The sequence below is a fragment of the Hippopotamus amphibius genome, chromosome 17 (genome assembly GCF_030028045.1).
Source record: "Hippopotamus amphibius kiboko isolate mHipAmp2 chromosome 17, mHipAmp2.hap2, whole genome shotgun sequence".
NCBI classification, from domain to species: domain Eukaryota; kingdom Metazoa; phylum Chordata; class Mammalia; order Artiodactyla; family Hippopotamidae; genus Hippopotamus; species Hippopotamus amphibius.
Window position 1 is genome coordinate 24,587,401 of NC_080202.1, and position 19,303 is coordinate 24,606,703.

The 19,303-nt window shown below is 38.0% G+C and overlaps 2 protein-coding genes across 7 annotated transcripts in view; one reads left to right on the top strand and one right to left on the bottom strand.

Annotated features, from left to right (window-relative positions):
- RPS6KB1 (ribosomal protein S6 kinase B1) overlaps positions 1-16,292 on the bottom strand; it is a 34,809-nt gene extending 18,517 nt beyond the window's left edge. For 2 of the 3 annotated variants that reach the window (XM_057713776.1, XM_057713778.1), the window contains exons 1-4: positions 16,098-16,292; positions 9,324-9,373; positions 7,944-8,064; positions 6,680-6,748 (exon numbers count right to left, since the gene is read on the bottom strand). In XM_057713776.1, the coding sequence (XP_057569759.1) occupies positions 6,680-6,748; positions 7,944-8,064; positions 9,324-9,373; positions 16,098-16,238 (381 nt within the window). In that variant the 5' untranslated portion in view covers positions 16,239-16,292. Of the gene's footprint in view, positions 1-6,679; positions 6,749-7,943; positions 8,065-9,323; positions 9,374-15,487; positions 15,609-16,097 lie in introns of those variants that run through there. The other variant, XM_057713777.1, reaches the window with a different exon arrangement.
- Positions 16,293-16,654: 362 nt separating this feature from the next.
- Positions 16,655-19,303, top strand: part of TUBD1 (tubulin delta 1) — a 47,094-nt gene continuing 44,445 nt past the window's right edge. For 2 of the 4 annotated variants that reach the window (XM_057714283.1, XM_057714286.1), the window contains exons 1-3: positions 16,688-16,736; positions 17,053-17,100; positions 17,581-17,796. In XM_057714283.1, coding sequence (XP_057570266.1) covers positions 17,625-17,796 — 172 coding nt within the window. In that variant the 5' untranslated portion in view covers positions 16,688-16,736; positions 17,053-17,100; positions 17,581-17,624. Of the gene's footprint in view, positions 16,737-17,052; positions 17,101-17,580; positions 17,797-19,303 lie in introns of all 4 variants that reach the window. The other 2 variants (XM_057714284.1, XM_057714285.1) reach the window with 2 other exon arrangements.

Here is a 19,303-nt window from a genome sequence, read left to right on the forward strand (position 1 = left end):
ACATACTATGGAGCAACTAAGCCCGTGTGCCACAACTACTGAAGCCTGCATGTCTAGAGCCCATGCTCTGCAACAAGAGAAGCCACCACACCACAAGGAAGAGTAGCCCCTGCTTGCCATAGCTAGAGAAAAATGCCTGCATGAAGGATGGAAGGAAGGGAGAAAGGAAGGAAAGAAGAAAGGAAAGGGAAGGGAGGGAGGAAGGAAGGAAGGGGAAGGGGAGAGAAGAGAAGGGAAGAGAAAAGAAAAAGAAAACAGTATAGTATATCAATGTTAAATTTCCCAAATGTGATAATTACATTGTGGTTATGGATGAAAACTCCCTTATTCTTAAGAGATACATACTAAAGAATTTAAAGGCGAGGTGCCATGTTGACAAATAACTTTCATATTGTATACCAAAAACATAAAAACTTCGAATATATATACATATACATAGAGAGGGGAGAAATGCAGGGGCAGACAAAGAAAATATAGCAAACAACTGGTGATCACTGTACTATTCTTGCAACTCTTTGGAAAGTTTGAAAAATTTCAAAGATGTGTTATTTTTTAACTGTTCAGGAGGTTTGAATTTTTTAAATAAGTAATTTTGAGAACCTCTTAAGAAGCAACAGACCAAGAAGAGAAGATGAAGAAGAAATAATAAAGAAGAATCATGGAAGTCAAGGGAACAGAGTTTCAACATGCTGTGGTCAATATCTTCAATGCAACAGAGAAGTAAATTACGGATAAGTTAAGTAAAGACCACTGGATTCAGCAACTGGGAGACTGCTGGTGACGAAGGGGACAAGAGTTTCATCAAAACAGTATAGTTGTGAAGTCAAAATATAGTGAGTGAAAAAAATAATAAAATATGACTTCTCAAGAAATTCAGCTATGAAAGGCAGAGACTGGAAACTACAATAGGCACCAAGTCAAGAAAGGGCTTGTTTTCTAAATATGGCAAAGACATGAAGATAATTAAAGAAAGAGGTCAGGATAGAGGATGGAAAAAGAGGCAGAAGTGACAGAGAAAAGACCCTGAACAGGCAGAAAGAGATGGGATACAAAACATAAAGAGAGGGTTTAGCCTTGGAAAGAAGTAGGAACACATCTCCCACTAAGCCTGGAGACAGGGAAGTAAAGACAGGTGAAAATGCAGACAATATGGTACTAGGGACAGCGATTAGAACAGGAAGTTGAAGGGAACCATATCTGACAGCCTCAAATAGGAAGACAGGCAGTCTGCTAAAAAGGAATAGCAGGACTGATGGCAAAGGCTATCTCTAATAGTTGTAAAGAATGGAAGGAGCTGTCTAGGGAAATTTGGTGAGTACCAAGGGTCCACATGAGTTTGGGACTATGAATTTGTCCCAGTACCAACTTAAAAAGTTTGTGTGATTTCTGCCAGTGATGTTCAGTAACTGAGATACAGGAATAAAGCAGTATTAACGAACTGATTAGATTAGAACTTTCCTGAACATAAGGTCAATGGAGATAGCAGGTGACTGAAGTGGCAGATCATGTTGATTAGGCTAGATTAGGAATAAAGTGAAATTAAAACAGGGCTAAGAACCTGAAGGAAAAACAAAAAGGTCAAAGCACTTAAAGGTCTTAGAGCCAAAGATCAGGCATTGTGGGAATAAAGAAGTGAGGACGTTATTGTTCTATTACAGTCCAACATTTCAGAGGTGGAGGATACAGCTATGGGGGCTGGTGAAGTGGAATGGAGGTGAATGCTGATGGAGTTGGGATCAACAAGGAATTAAAAGGCTAGGCAATTGATTACTTACTTAATATAAGGGCATGGAAGACACCCAGGAAAATAAGACCTGGGAGTGGAGGAAAAAAGACTGATAAAAGGTAAGAAAGTAGTATAGGCTTAAACCTCAAAGTAGAAAAGGTTTTGACTAGAGTAGAAAAGAAATTGTAAGGATAAGCTTATCAGTTCTTCCTTTGAATTAGTAAGCAGAGTGAGAGGCAGAAATTACATTTGTCTCAACTGCTAAATCCTAATGTCTAGCAAAATTGCAGTCTCAGTTGGTTCAATAAAAGAAAGAATGAAAGAAATATGAGCAATCTATGAGCTATATGACAATCTGTGAGCCACCAAGCCTTTGGCCAATGGTTCTAAAATTTACAGTGTGAACTGAACTAATGCTTCCAGAGCACATTTTTGTAGCAACTGGTAGGGTAGAGAGATAGCTGTTGGAGATAGTCTTTTCCTCAACATTTCACCATGAGCAAGTACCCAAATGGGACCATTCTCATGAGTAAACAATCCCAGAAATGCTAAATCCAGACAGATTGTCCAGATGTAAGCAACTCATTTAAGACAAAGGGACATCTGGTTTATTCTGATTTCATCTTAAAGGTTAGAAAGAAGGTATATTCTTACCACATACTCAGGTCAAGAGGGTTAGTACTCTCTGCTTCCAGGATAACAAAATTGAAAAGAAATTCAAAGGGAGTACACTGTCATCTTACCTAGGGATTTAGGAATTAAAACCTTGGACCTAAGCCTAGCAATCTTTTCACTTTCATTATTTTTGCAATAAGCTTGTTTTCAGGAATAGCATGGAAAGAATGAGACAGTGCTCTCTGCTCAAGGAAAGCATCTAATCAGGTCCGGGGAAAGAAAAACCCAACAGTGGGAAGGAATGGTAACTAAGCAAAAGGAGGGGCGAACAAGTTAGGTTTTAGATGCCTGGGCACAAAAAGGAAACCTGACAATTAGCAGTAATTAAACCGATGGATTTCCAATATACCACGCCCACTCACCATCAGTATTAAAAAAAAAACCCAGGGCTTCCTAGGTGGTGCAGTGGTTAAGAGTCTGCCTGCCAGTGCAGGGGACACGGGTTCAATCCCTGCTCCAGGAAGATTCCCACATGCCGTGGAGCAACTGAGCCCGTCTGCCGCAACTAGAAGCAACGAAGACCCAACACAGCCAATAAATACATGAATAAATAAATTAAAAAACAAAACAAAACTCCAACACCCTCTTCTCTCCATTAAAGATACCCGTGCCAGAAACATACTTCACTTAAGATATAAATATGACTGGGCTTCCTAGGTGGCGCAGTGGTTGAGAATCCGCCTGCCAATGCAGGGGACACGGGTTCAAGCCCTGCTCCAGGAAGATCCCACGTGCCACGGAGCAACTAAGTCCGTGTGCCACAACTACTGAGCCTGCACTTTAGAGCCTGTGAGCCACAACTATTGAGCCCATGTGCTACAACTACTGAAGGCCACAGGCCTAGAGCCCATGCTCTGCAACAAGAGAAGCCACGGCAATGAGGAGCCTGCGCACAACAACGAAGAGGAGCCCCCACTCACCGCAACTAAAAAGACCGCGCACAGCAAAAAAAAAAAAGACCCAACACAGCCAATGAAATAAATTAATTAAAAAAAAAAAAAGATACAATTATGACTGATTTTGCTCAGCCCTGACTATCAGGCACGTATAAGCAATGTATCAAAAGGAAAGGATTATTCTAAGAACCATGATCAGTACCTCTCTCAACATTTCTAGAACAACCATTATAATACTGCTTCCAATTTTAGACTTAACATATTTCACAGACAAAAAATCTTTAATCTCAAATGACTCTGATGGGAAAGCCAGACTGCAGATTAATTCCAGCTTACTGATGCAGAAATTGAAGTTGAGAATACCTAAATTGCTTCTTTAAGACAATCACCAATAACGTTGTGGTCACAATATTTGTTCCTTAGCTTTTAAATTAAAAAGTCATTTGTACTGCTTAAGTAAAATCAGGAAGAAGATAGGACCAACGTATTACAAACATTATAATTTTTTTAAAGTCATTTTGTCTTTTAATATAGTTTTCTACTAAGGTTTAAGACAGCGAGATCTTTTCAGAAATCAATCCCAAACAAAAAGAACAAGAAATCAAACATACATAACCATCTTCAATAAAACTAAGAAACGTGTAACTGTACATCTTAAAAGGTGACGACAGAGTGGGGGGTAAAGCAATGGCGTGTGACTTAGCTTACTGGGGTATGATCAATCCTAAATGCCTACAAAGAGGCATAACTCAAAAGAAGCTGAATCCATCTATAGAACTCCAGCAGGGTTCAAAAATTAGAAGCAAAAATAAAAGGAAAGAAAGGAAAAAAAAAACTGGAATCCTTAGGGACTGCAAGAAGGCAGAAGGTGGAAGACCAAAAACTGGGAGGTTATCTGAAAGTCTCTGTAAGGAACAAATAGACTAACAAGATTCCCATTCCCACACTAACTAGCCAGGGAACTACCACTTAGAGAGATGTAGTGTCCAGAAAAAAAAAAAAAGAGTGAAGGATCAGATACAGAGTATAGTGCTAAAGTAAAAATTTGACTTCATTACTCAGTCGTAAAAAAGAACAAAATAATGCTATTTGCAGCAATGTGGATGGACCTAGATATTATCACAATAAGCGAAGTCAGTCAGAATGAGAAAGACAAATACCATATGACATCACTTGTATGTGGAATCTAAAATACGACACAAATGAACTTATCTACGAAACAGAGACAGACTCACAGACATTGAGAGCAGACTTGTGGTTGCCAAGGGGGCAGTGGCAGAGGGAGGGATTGGCAGTTTGGGATCACCAGATGCAAACTAGTATATGTAGGATGGATAAACAAAAAGGTCCATGGTATATAGCACAGGGAACTCTAACAGATATCCTGTGATAAACCATAATGGATAAAAAAGAATATATTTGTAACTGAATCACTTTGCTGTACAGCAGAAATTAACACAACATTGTAAATCAACTATACTTCAATAAAATTAAAAATGAAACGAACAAAAAAAAGTGACTTCAGTGAAAATCTGATGTTGAAAGGTGAGATCTCCATCTCCTCTCTGTCATCCAGCTCCAGAATGCTTTTTCTAGGCAAAAGAATAGAGGATCTTTCTCAGTACCAACTGATCCATATCAGAAAAAAGACCTTGAGACACTGATATTTGGAGGTTCTTAGTCAACTGCCAACTAATCTCATGATTGCACTACAGAGAAGCCTACACACATATAACTTCTGATCAGCTTTTCAGAGTTTCACTCTTTAAGAGTCCTTTAAGGACACCAGACATCTAAAGAAGGCCTCTGACATAGCAAAAAACCACTAAATCAAAGTCAAAGAAAATACGAACTTTGAAAAGAGACACATGCATGAAACAAAAGAACATTTCAAAGAATTTAAAATTAAAACCCTCAAAGAAATAAAAGAAGATACTGTACTCACAAAATAGGTTGCTACAAAAAGAAAAGGCAACAAAAAGAGCTTCGGGGAACCACAAATATGACAGTTTTAAAAAAATCAGTAAGGGAATTCCCTGGCGGTCCAGTGGTTAAGACTCCACATTTCTACTGCCAGGGGCCCGGGTTCAATCCCGTCTGGGAACTAAGATCCCACAAGCCACATGGCACAACCAAAAAAAATGTATCAGTAAAATGATCAGAAAATACATTTCTAGAAAAATCTCATAAAGTAAACAAAAAGATAAAGAAATGGACAAACAGAAAGGTAAGAAAAAGAGATGACCAGTCTAGGAGGTCCAACATCCAAGTAAATGCAATTCCAAGAAAAGAAAGAAAACAATGGGGGGAAATTATCAAAAAGATCATAACAGAAGATTTCCTAGATCTGAAAGACTGAAACTTTTAAGATTGAAAGAATAAAAATAAATAATAAGAATCAAAGCAAGACATCACTGTAAAAATTTAGAACATTAAAAATAGAATCTTAAACATCTTAAAGAAAAACAGATCTATAAAGGATTAAGAATTAGAACGGCAAGGGTCTTGTCAACAGAAACACTCAAAGCTAGATGAAAACGGAGCAAAAACCTGTGTGAAAATGATTTTCAACTTCAAAACTGCACCCAAACTATCAAACAGGTTTAAGAATATAATAAGAAAACTTTCAAATATGTAATATTTCTTTAAAAATCACCTTCATTCAGTTTCTCAGGAATGCACCAGTAAATGGTCACCAAAGCAAGGCAACAGGACACAAACTAAGAAAAAGGAACATATGGGATCCAGGAAACAAAGGACCCAACACAGAAGGAGTCAGGAGGATTCCAAGGATTGTGGTGAAGGGTAACTCCAGTAATGACAGCTACACCTAGAGAACTATCAGTACAGGTCAAACTAGGAGGACAGAAGGTTCCTATGGGAGGTCTCTAGGAAAATAAATGCAACTGGTAAATTACCTAATAAGTGTGATCACAGAACACTGGCCTGAAAGGTGTTTTACAGAGTTGATGGACGGTGTGAGAAGACAACAGTATATCGAAAGAAAAGGAAGCCAGATGAGGATGGGAAAAAGGAAGAAAGGAGTAAAAAAGAATAAAATAGTAAGTCCATACATAATTCTAAAACTACTGACTTAAGTCACAGCAGAAAACGCTTATTACTTAGAAATACAGAAACTAGAACAAAGGGCTAAAAGAGTTACCTGAGAGAATTGAAACAGCTCTCCACCCCACCCTTACCAAGCAGAGGGTGAATAAATAAAATAAATAAAACAAGAACAACAATAATGAAATGTATCCCACATTCCAAGAGGACTTATAACTGTATTACAAATACATTTTTGACTGAGAATTTAGACCAAAATATGGATTTTATGGCAATTAAGTATATAGCTGGGGGTGGGGGGGGGGGGAGAAATCACCTTTTTAAGCACCTTCATGGCAAATATTTTCCCAGTATTTGCTCCTGTTACTTTTCGTACTTGAAAAACCTGGATGAAAAATAAAAGCGTATGTTACTAAAAGCTAAATTATGCTAGTCACAATCCCTTAATTCCTACTTATAAGAAACAAACAAACGATATAGCAGTCTACATTCTTACAAAAACCAGCACCATGAAGGACTGTGCACAGTGATGAGCAGACTATATGAAAGATTTAGTAGTGAAGGGTGTTACACAACATGGGACTTTCCTGTTTGGTCTGCTGACATCTGGTGGCAAAGTTGGGCAATGACCATCTAATAACAAGCACTCCATGTTACTTTATACATAAAATCCAAGTTTGCATAGAAAAAACTATAATCAGGTTTCCCAGACACATAGAAATTATAAAATATTTCATAAAATTTCAGGGAGGCTTCACATATAACTATTTAATAATAGTTGACAGGAATTACCTATTCCTTAAAATGACTAGCTATAATACATCTTCTTGCAATAGCTAAAATATCTGAGATTCACAGAATATGTGTTACACATTCAAGATGATTAGAACATATTAGAATGTGTCCTTAAGCCTAACAATAAACTAAAAATCTCATGTTTTGCAAAAGTGAACACTACACAATAGCATAAATAGTTCTCAAGCTTAGTCCTAACTACTAAAATGTTATCCAAATTCTGTCTTTTGATAGAGAATGGCAAAGTATAAATTTTCTTGGGCAGAACACACAAAAGTGAGGTCTTAAATTAGAAACTCTCTGGCAAAACTATGAAACTAAGAGGTTCTCTTCATTTTTTTTCTCCCCTTTTATATTCTTCAGCTTCCCTAACTACTGCTCCAAATACTGCAAGTCAAAGAAAACCAATTTAGATCACGGTCTACCAATTTAATGTCTCATGTCTCTTGAAAGTAATGAGTAATTTCTTTTTTAAAAGGATACCTATAGACCGTACCATTTAACCAAAGGAAGGAATGAATCCTCTAACAACAGACTCTGCCTGGCTCAGGTGCCTATTTATTTATTCCACAAATATTGACTGAGTGCTTATAATGTGCCAGGCTTTTATGTGAATGGTGGTAGGAAAAGGAGAACTTCTGTATATCCCTCAAATAATACCAGGTAAGTGATCATATCCTTTGCTGATAGCTAGCAAAAAAGATTGAAGAGGACTGCTGGAACCAGGGTATAAAAACTAATCTACCCAAGACAGACAACAGCTCTCATTTCAAAATACTTCCTACCTTTCCATAGCCCCCTTTACCAAGCACTCGAAGTAGCTCAAAACATTCTGGTCTGATTTTTTCTGGCCCTCTGTTCACACTAGTTTCTGAGATTTCAAATTTCTCACAATGCTCCATGCCACTGGGGAGAAAAGCAAAACCAAAGGTAAATTTGCAAGAAGTTAAATTACTTTCAGCATATTGTTAGAAAGAGAATTATAATCCACTTAAAAGGAAAAAAGTGCATGATAGCAAATTTAATATCTGTGCTCTAAAGTAAACTAATGACTCAATGACATAGTAGGTCATGATTAGAGTGGCTTGATAACTGTTTACCTGCTTGTTTACAGAATATGCTATTACTTATTTTCATAAGCATCACACATCCCAAAACTAAGATAAATTAGAACACGTTTATTAAGCTAACAAGGGAAAAACGTCTTCCAGTTATTCAAATTTAGTTCATTCAAAATGTCTATGAGATTAGGTATTATCCAACTTCATTTGGCAACTTCAGCAGAAAATCTGAGAGCTTTCTAAAGGTACCCAATTAGTTCACATCTTTAGGTAAAAATTCTTACAAATAAATTATATCCATGCATCTTTCCATATCTGCTTAATTTAAAGACTCCAAAAAGGGTGGCAATTTATCTGTCACTTAAATGCTTTCTATATAATTGATCTTTGTCTCCCCACAATCCAAGGCTTTTTACTTGAAGGTACAGAGCAGATTAAACACCATACTCACCTAATTAAGCTTGCCTAAAATGACATAAGATTGTACAAATCTCTGTTTGGATGATGTATTACAAGCAAAACAAAGAAGCATTTGAGCGACTTCCCTGGTGGCACAGTGGCTAAGACTTGGTGCTCCCAATGCAGTTCCCCTGATCAGGGAACTAGATCCCGCCTGCTGCAACTAAGAGTTCACATGCTGCAACTAAGAGTTCGCACATCGCAACAAAGATCCCACACGAGGCAATAAAGATCCCATGTGCCTCTTTAAGATCTGACGCAGTCAAGTAAGTAAGTAAGTAAGTAAATAAATATAAATAAATAAATAAATAAATAAGAAGCATTTGATCTGGGGAGCATTTCTAAAATTTTTCTTTTTCAGTAGGAAAAGGTGGTTCTCTATATTAAACTAATAAAAATTCCTAACACACTCAGACTCATATTCAGTATACTCTAAATTGAATAATCTTTTTCTCAAAATCCATACATGGTCTCAAAACCCCAGATATATTATTATATTGGTGCCAAACTCAATAAACCAAGTCTGTATATATGACTACATATTTATGAACAGCTTACTGAACTCACATGATGGCTATAAACTGGAGCTGATATAACCTACATAAAAGAAAGACAGCACAGTGGAACCTTTTCATATAAACTTACAGTTCATATGGTCCAACTCCCCCATGGTCCATGCTTTCATTTAACTGACCCTGAAAAATATGTTAAAGTTTTAAAGATAAATAATCCCATAAACCAGAAAGTAAAAAATTTAATGCGTCACTCCATTACTGAAGGAGAATGAATGAAATAAACCAGCTTACAAATTCTCTATACTTTAATAGCAGGTAAATGTGGTGATGAACAAAATAAGGCACACAAACAGTACTACGGGGATTTCACTTTTAATTTTATGTGACAGCTAAGTTACAGATGCTACTCATCAAAGATTTACAAACAAAACCAGGTGATTTTTCCTTCAGAAATTACATTTATTCAAAATATGTATTTTGTATATTATGAAACTGAAGGTACTACATTCTAAGTATGGGTTAATCAAATGATTTACAAAAAGTGCTATTCTGATATGCTTTTGATAGTAAGACTAACATAATACTATAAACCTTACGTAACTACAACCTAACTAAGCCTAAAGTAACTACAACCAGTCCAAGATATTGTAGTATGTATGACATGACTGATCAAAGCAAAACAATTAAGCAACACTCTCAAATTGTGAGTGCAAAACTTAATGAACCTTCCGTACACTGGCAATGAACAATTCAAAAATGAAATTAAGATAACTCCATGCATAATAACATCAATAAGAATAAAACACTTAGAAAAAATTTAACAAAAGAAGTGCAAGACTTCTATATTTGATAATTCCAAAGCATCGCTGAAAGAAATTTTAAAAGACCTAAATAAATCAAAAGACATTCCATGTTCATGGATCAGACGACTTAGTATTGCTAAGATGGCAATACTAAACAAACTGTTCTACCTATTCAACTTAATCCTATAAAAATCCCAGGTTCCTTTCTTGCAGAAACTGACAAGCTAATCCTAAAATTCACTCAGAAACACAAGGGAGCCAAAATAGTCTTGAAAAAGGAAAACAAAGTTGGGGGACTGACATGTCCTGATTTCAAAATGTACCACAAAGCAACAGCAATTAACACAGTGTGATACTGGCATAAGGACAGAAATATAGATCAATGAAATAGAACTGAGAGCCCACAAATAGATGCCTCCATTTATAGTCAACTGATTTTTGACAAAGATGCCAAGAAAATTCAATGGGAAAGAGACAGGCTTTCAATACATGGTGTTGGGACAACTGGATATCCACATGCAAAGATTTAGTTTGGACCCCTACCTTCACAACATACAACCATATGGATTACAGACCTGAATGTAAGAACTAAAACTATAAGATTCTTAGAAGAAACCTAGGAGGGAGTAAATCTTCACAATCTTGGGGTAGGCAATGGTTTCTTAGATCACGAAAAGCACAAAAGATTAAAGAAAAAAATCAATAAAGTGAATTTACTCAGAATTTAAAACTTTTGCACTTCAAAAGATACTATGTAGAACGTGAAAAGAAAATCCACAGAATAAGAATTTCTACAACTCAATAATAAAATAAATAACCCAATTTTTTAAAAAATGGGTTAGGATCTGAATAGGTATTTATACAAAGAAGACATATAAATGGCGAACAGTCACATGAAAGTATGTTCAACATCATTAGCCATTAGGGAAGCACAAGCCAAAACTACACGGAGATACTACTTCACATCAACTAGGATACCTATAATTAAAAAGAAAAAAATAAAAATTTGGCAAGGATGTAGAGAAACTGGAACCCCCATACACTGCCGGCAGCAATGTAAAATGGTATAACCATTTTGGATAACAGTTTGGCAGTTTTTTCAAAAATTAAACATAGACTTAGCATATATGATCCAGTAAATCTACTCCTCGGTATCTACCCAAGAGAAATGAAAATACAAGTTCCACAAAGACTTAGGCACAAATATTCATAGCAGCATTATTCACAATAGCCAAAAGATGAAATCAACTCAAAGGATCATCAACTGGTGAAATGATAAATGTGGTTGATACTAACAATGGAATACTATGTGGCCAGAAAAATTAATGAAATACTGATATATGTTACAACATAGATGATCCTCAAATCATTATGTTAAGTGAAAGATGCCAGACAAAAAAGGCCATATAATATACAATTCCACTTACATGGACAGTCCAGAAAAGCCAAATTTATAGAGATGGCAAGTAGACTAGTGGTTCCCTACGGCTAGCGGTGGCAATGAGGAGAAACTATAAATGGGCCTGAAGTTTCCTATGAGGGCGATACAAATGTCCTAAAACTAAATTGTGATGGTTATATAACTCTATAAATATACTAAAAGTCACTGAATTATAAAAAATAACTTGGCAGCAGAAATTCAGTCATTAATATTATAAAATATATCTTTAAAATGAGTATTCTCAAATATAGTCTGATTATGGACTCTTTAAATTTATACAAAAGGCTATCACCTAACTGAAAATAGGCTCTAAAAAATTAGAAGTTTAAAGTTTTCATAGAAAATTTTAGACTAACTCAAAAAATATTTAAGTGAACTCATCCTTCTTCAAAGATACCAGTAGTACACAGTAAAGACACACAAAGAAAATTGACAGTATTCTTATACAATGGATGCTCAAATGCCCCCTCAAAACACACGTTTTTCAGTCAGAACTTGCTCACAGTGTAAGTCAGGATGAAGTCTAACACCCACTATGTATGTTTCCTGATTAGACCTAGGCAAATGGAGGAGCAGTAGTATCAAGGGGGGAAAATTCTTGTAGTTTCAACTTGATACAGTTTCTTCTGTGTGTGGGGAGGGGCAGACAGGGGTGGTTATGGTTAAAGGGGTTCTTTTTTTGGTCTCTGGTGCTTCATACAATTACCTACCATGGTTTCACTTTAAAAACAAAAGCCTAACTTCTATAAAACTGGTATTATGTAATTGTTTTTTCTTTCACATTCTCTTTACTTAATTCTAAATTAAAGACCACAGAGTAGTTAATACTGAACTATGACTTTAAAGCCACCTAGAAAGATATGCCCTGTGGCTATGTTTCATTTCCGGAGCCAGCCAGGCCTGTCATACCACTTGCATCTGGGCTTATAACTTCCTACCATTACCTGCTGGAGCAGAAGCATTATGAGGCACAATTCTTTTCTACCACTCAGTGCTATCTTTAGAAGTCTAACACCAGAAATTTCAAGCTACTTATAAGACATACTAACAATTCTCCTTCGCAGGAAACTTTGTTCAGATTTTTTTTTCTGCCTTAAGCTTTATGACCCATCCAGTGTTTTTTTGTGTGTGCCTCTATGATTGACAGAGTAGAATCCTCATCTAAGGTACTATACAAGATACAGTATTTCAATTTAGCCCATCAGAATGACTATTTACAAAGGTTTAAGTTAAAATTGCATATAAATTCAAGTTAATACGCCTTAAGTCCCAATGAAAGAAAGCACATTTTATAAAAATTTAAATAAATTGTTACGGAATGGGTGAAAAATATCCTTAATCGAAACATTCATTAAATCATTTATCCACCTGCCTGGCTGTTCACAGATATTTCCTTATAGAATAAAATTTAGTAATTCAGATACATCGGGAAAAAGGAGAAAACCTGGTTCCAAATCTTGGGCTATTTAAAAATACTTTACAGTAAGTATCTATTAAAATGCAAGATAAGCATTGATAATGCGATATTCACAATCATGAATATTTGGATACATATTATCTATTGAATATACAGCACTGTTTTTCAAAATACTAAAAAATTTTTAAACTTTTTGCTCAATAAAAATCTAATATCCCAATCTGAAATTCATGTAGCAAGCTTTTGTGACTATTTCAAATTTTGAATTAGTAGAGTAAAAATTAAGGATTTTTTTAAGTTGCATTAACAATTTTCTACTACTCTTTTAATCTGTGTCTCCACACAAAGCAGAGGTTTCCCACATTTTCATAATCTAATGACAATCTCTAGAGGAAAACTTTCCCTTAGTTTCAACTGTTCCCAAATTATATTATCACCAATGAAACAGAAAAACAAAAAACCCATTCACTCACTGGTTTTAATATAGTATTTAAAATCTATTCATTCTCCTCATCTTTTACTCACTGAAGAATTAAATATGCTATGTAAATACATATATTTATTAATACAGATTCACTCAGTGTAACATACCTAAAAAGGTATATATATCTCTAAATAGGACAAATGACGAAAAGAAAGGAAGGAAACAAACTACAGTTCTAAAAATGCAGCACCTCTAGTATAACTGCATTTATTATTAAGTCTCAAGGCATAGATGAGGGTAAACTTGAATGACTGAACACTGACAAGCTATATTTCTATAAACTAGCTAACTACATCATGTGCCAGGATATTTTGAGAGTACTTTATATACATTATCTCTCATGTAAGCTTCATTTTATGAAGAAAAAGTGTCAGAGAGATTTAACAGTTTACTCTAGATCACACAGTCAGTGAGCATGGCTGGAGGGATCTGAATTCACTTTGACACACCACAAACAGGCACATTACACACAAGACTAGCAACTGTAATGAAGAAGCTATGCAATAAAGCTTGCTGAATTGAGTCAGAAAATACTACCACTAGTTAGCTCTGTGGTCTTGGGCAATCATCTCTCTGGCTGATGCCTCAGTTTCCTTACTATAAAATGAAGAAGTGAGGCTACTCTGATATGCACCAATGTTTAAAAACATTCTGTACTAATGGACATAAATTCACAAATAGCCAGAATACTAATTATATTATTATAAATTCACAGTAGTCAGATTTTCCAAGAATCTAAATTTCTCTCATTTTTCAGAATTTGAAATCTTACTTCAGAGAAACCTGGATGTCATTGAATCTCCTTGGGTGGCCAACCCAAACCACTCCAATTCCTTATGCTTGTCCACCTTACACCTCTTAGAATAACACACTCAAAAGAAACATTTTCAACTCCAAAAGCGTTGCTAAGTTAAGATATATTTTGCTGAAGGTTCTTCCTCAAAATCCTCTTTAAATACCTTTGCTCCTTTCCCAAAGCTCCTCTCCCCAGGGTAGTGGTCACATTTCTTTCTCTTTCCTATCCCCACCAATTTCTCTAGCCTCCTCTTCCACACCCTCTCAAAATTCTCAAAATCCTATTTGCTTGTACCCAGCAAAACAAACGTCCAGGAGAGGTCCCAGTTCATAATAGGAATCTTAATATAGTACTTTACTTCCAACTCCCTATAAAACCATGGTCTGGAAATTCTATAAGTCAACTGAGGAAGATTCTATAAAGCACCCTTCCTATTATTTTCTCCCCTGCTCTGCTCCAAAGCCACCACTGCCACATGGAGCCAATACAATCCATGAGAGTATGTTATATGTAACGAAAGTAATCCCGTATTTGTTTCAAATTGTATTGTGTTATTACATGTTTCATTAAGAGGCTAACTGGAATTCCATATGCAAACATATTAAAACAGTACACATCTCAATACCCACCTCCCAAACTCTCTGATTTTGATTTAGACTCCCTTGATTATGAAAAAGGCAGTATCACTTTAGCCAACTTAGTTTCTTAAAGTGTTCAAAGTTCTTTACATACAGCATCTCAATCCTGTGTCAATAAGCAGGGAACAACTTACTTGCCAGAGGAGGAAAACAGGGGGAGGAAAAGAAAAGGAAGTCCCTTCTGTAGTTAGAGCAAACATCTGACATCAGTCATTAACCCATGTACTTATCTAGACAATGAAATTTAGAATCTAAATTACCATGAGGTTATCACTGATAGTCATTTGCCCAGAATCAGTGATTTAGCATGACATCATTTTTGAACATCAGGTACAATCTGTGATTTTTCAATAAATTTATTTTGAGAAAAGAATCTTGAATAAAGAATAACAAACTACTAAGACAGCAAAGGTAAAACCAAGCTACGCATTAGGAAAAACAATTCTAAATTTAGTACCCTAAATTACAGCAAGGAAAGCCCTCACACCACCATTCACAAGTCTCAGTGCAAACAATTTATTTTTGGCAAGCCAAATCACAGCTGTCAACGCTGGTTTTTTTCCACCCCCAAATTACATCAAGTATTTTGAAAAAATGTAGACATCGTCAACTGGGGTAAAAGTAAATTACAAATGCCGTGTGTCGTTATAAATACCTTAAAAAAAAAAGTCACACGGAAGGGGGTTTAAAAAAAAAAAAAAGCAAACAAACAAACCCTGGAAGATGCAGCAGAGCCCCCTTGCTCCCGAAATAAAACTCCTGGTGGCTGTAACAGCAGCGGCAGCGCTACTTCCGACAGAAGTTTTCAGCTGTCACTTCTAACAGCTGAGCGCTTCCTAGGAGAGAAGCGACAGGCCGAGAAAAGAGGTGGTTGTGGGAGGTCTGAAGATGTAATATGCGAAATCTTACACTCGAAGGGAAACCCTTCCGCACTTCACCTGCACTTACGGGACACCCAGCAAGCGCAGTCCCCCTCCCCCCAACACACGCGTACACCACTCGCGCCCCGCACACTCAAGCCCCATAGCTCCAGGAATCGACCACGCGCCCTTTCTCGTCCCCTCCACCAACAGACTGCTCCCGGCTGCGCTGATCTGGGGCTAGGGGCGCGACCTGCACCTGCAAGCCCCGCAGCGGCCTCACACCTAGGGCCAGGTCCGCCCCGCCCGCTCCCCGGCTTCGGGCCGCGCGGCGCCTCGGCTCCTCCTGCAGACTACACGCGCCCCCCACCCGGGTCTCCGCGCTCGCGGACGCGCCGGGCTTCCAGGGCCCGCGCCGCCGCCCCGGCCCTGTCACCTCGGGCCCCCCGGGACCCCGGGCCTCACCCCCTCCTCCAGCTCATCCTCAGAGCCCGCGTCCTCTGGCTGGTCCAGGTCTATGTCAAACACTCCTGCCATGTCCTCAGCGTCCCTGTCTCGGAAGTCCGGCGCTGGGTAAAAGCCGTCCCGCCTCCGTCGTCGCCTCATGGGCCCGGACCCGCCGCAGCCACTGCCGCCGCTGCCGCCATCACCGGCTGCTTGGGCTCAGTGCGTCTGCGCTTGGGCCCTAGACTGGCTCCTCAAGTTCAGCTCTGGAGCATGCGTACAGGACCCTGTGAAGCCCAACTGTGGGCAATGAACATGCGTAGAACTACGGCCGGGAGCCGGGTACTGGCAGGAACATGCGCAGAAGCCCAGCCGAAGCCTCGCTTGGAAGCCAGATCATGCGTATTGTCAGCGAAAGTGTTTGATGGACAGGGAGCATGCGTACCATGTCTGAAGTTGATAAATTGAAATTGAACATGCGTAATTAACCTTTCCGAAAAGGAAAAAAAAAAAAAAAAACTCACAACAAATCTCGTCGTTTGTGGAACATGCGCATTCGTTCGCTGTAGTTTTTTGGTATTGAGAGTGAGCATGCGCATATTGAGGAGCTTGCCCCTCTGAAGTTTGAACCGGGCAAAACGGCTGGTCCTGGGGCTGTCAGTGAGTGGGCTTAATGGGGAGCTTCTGGGGCGGTGCAGAAAAGGAGAATCTTGGCTTTGCTATTTACTAGTTCAGTGGCCTTGCGAAGGTCACATAACCTTTTAGAGCCTCAGTTTCCTTTTCTGTAAAATGAAAATAACGATACCTATTTTGATAATTAAGTACAGAGTCTGGCTTATAAGCCACAGCTCTTTCCAGTGCTGCATAGACCTGATGTGAGGTCTTTACCAAAAATTGTCTCTTTTCATTGTTAAAAGTAGTGGATACTTGCTCTAATATTACATCTGGTCTTCTTCTTCTTCTTTTTTTCCCCAAGCTTCGTCTTCCTTGCTGTCCTGTCTGAGCTAAATACAAAGACTTTCTTGTAAGTGTTACTGTAGTTACCAGAACAGAAAGGCGATTGGTGGAGAGAGAAAGTCATTATTTAGAAGGGAGAAAATTAATGTTAATTAAATGTGCTACTGTTGAGCTCACTTCTGCATTGGCTGTGTCCCTGTGGTGTGAAGTGTATACTACACATTCCTTTAACCAGAATTTGTTTTATTTTGTTTTAAATGCATGCCTAGGAAAGTAGCGATTACAAATGAGATTTTGGAAACTATTGAGCTGTGTATGAATGGATTTGAGTACAGTAATCCTGAATCCCGAAACCACATAGAGAAAAAGAACAACCTCCTTGAATGATTGGCTCCTTAGGCAACATAGCTATTTTGTCTATAACACCATAGACATATATAGTATTTACATGTTATATTTTATTAATGTATGTTAACATATATGGCATTTTATTTGTTCTTTAGTAGTAACGTAGTGGCTCTCAAGGACTATGTTTTTTCTATTACAGGTTGCTCACTTTTTTGAGGGAATAAGCCTGGTTTGTGTCTCAGCATGTCAATAGTAACAGTGCAGCTTGGTCAGTGTGGCAATCAGATTGGTTTTGAAGTGTTTGATGCTTTATTTAGTGACTCACACTGTCCCCAGGGACTCTGCTCTAAAAGGGAGAATGAGGCATATCAAGCATCTTGCAAAGAAAGATTCTTCAGTGAGGAGGAAAATGGAGGTATGTGTGGTCCAACAGTCCTCTCCTTTACTCTGACATAGCCAGCCTCTTCAAGGCCAGGCCCTCCACATGGTGTCTGAACCCCATGCCCTTCCATCTTACTATGGAATGACTTTGCTCTCAGCCCTTTGTTCCTATGTTAATGTTTGCCTCTCTAGTGACATCTTCCCGTCAGCACATGAGCGTGCTCAGATCATGCCAATCTAAAACCAAATAAAACTTAGCTCTTGACTATAGCCTTTTTCCTTCCTCATCCCTTTGCCTTCTCATCTGAGATTCTCAAAGGAGAACCCTCTTTAACCAACTATAGTTCTGCTTCTGCTCTGCAGCACCACTGAAACTGTTCTATGAAAAGTTCTCAATGATCTCCCAATTACTAGAGCCAGTAACTGATTTTCTTTTCTTAATGCACTTAACTTCTCTACCAGATTTGATAACATTTGCTATAAAACTCCTTCCTTGAAAGTCCTTCTGCTTAGTCTCTGAACTTTTCTTTTTCAGCGATTGCATCTCAGCCTCTCCTCAGTCCTCACTTGTATACTTCTCTCTGGGCAATTTTACTGACTCTCAAATTTTGCTACACCTTTTATACTAGTGACTCTCAAATCTCTAGCCTAGCATCTCTTCCAAGCTTCAGACTGATTAATGAGTATCTCCTGCGTCTCTCATGTTTCCATCAAAGTCAACATCTCCATACCCAAGGGCATTCATTATTTTCCCTTTAAAACTTTGCTCTTACTGCCCACATACCATCAAACAGCAAAAAATCTGCTTAGTTTACCTCCTACATATCTCTTGAAACTCTTCTTCCTTTTCCATCTTCACTGTCACTGCCTTAGTTCTGGCTCTGGTCCTTTCTCACCTGGGCTGTTTCAAGACATTCCTCCTGAGTTTCCCTGCCTGATCTCTTGTATCTTTCACATCTGTCCTCCACATTGCTGTATTAAAAAAGACATCTGACTATTTCTCCCCTGCTTGAACATTTTCAGTGGTTTCTCATTGCCTAAAAAATAAATTTCAAGGTTTTTAGTACTGCATACAAGGACTTCCAAGATCTGAGCCCTGCCTGCTTTCTGTCCCCATCCATCACTTCTTACACCCCCTCTTTCTCCATCTTCTGCTTCAATAATCCTGAGATGCTTTCTGTGCCCTTGGTATTTTGTACCTCTGAATATGCTACTCTGTTAGTGTAGATTTGTTGTGGGTCCTATCACATCATACTGTATTACGTGTTGATGTGTTTTCTCTCTCTCACTGGTCCTACTAGGGCTGGACTGATGTCTTTATCTCTGTGTTCCCAGCACAGTACATAGCACATTGTAAGCACTCAACAGATGTTTGTAGACTTCACCCAGTCATCATTTTAGCCCACATTTATTCAACCTGCCTAGCACAATGCTAGGCATTATGAAACATTTGCATATACCTGCTGCTGCCCACCTGAATGTCTAAGCAGAACGGAAGTTCTTTTTATCCTCAATCTCTGATTTTTTTTTTTTTTTGGACC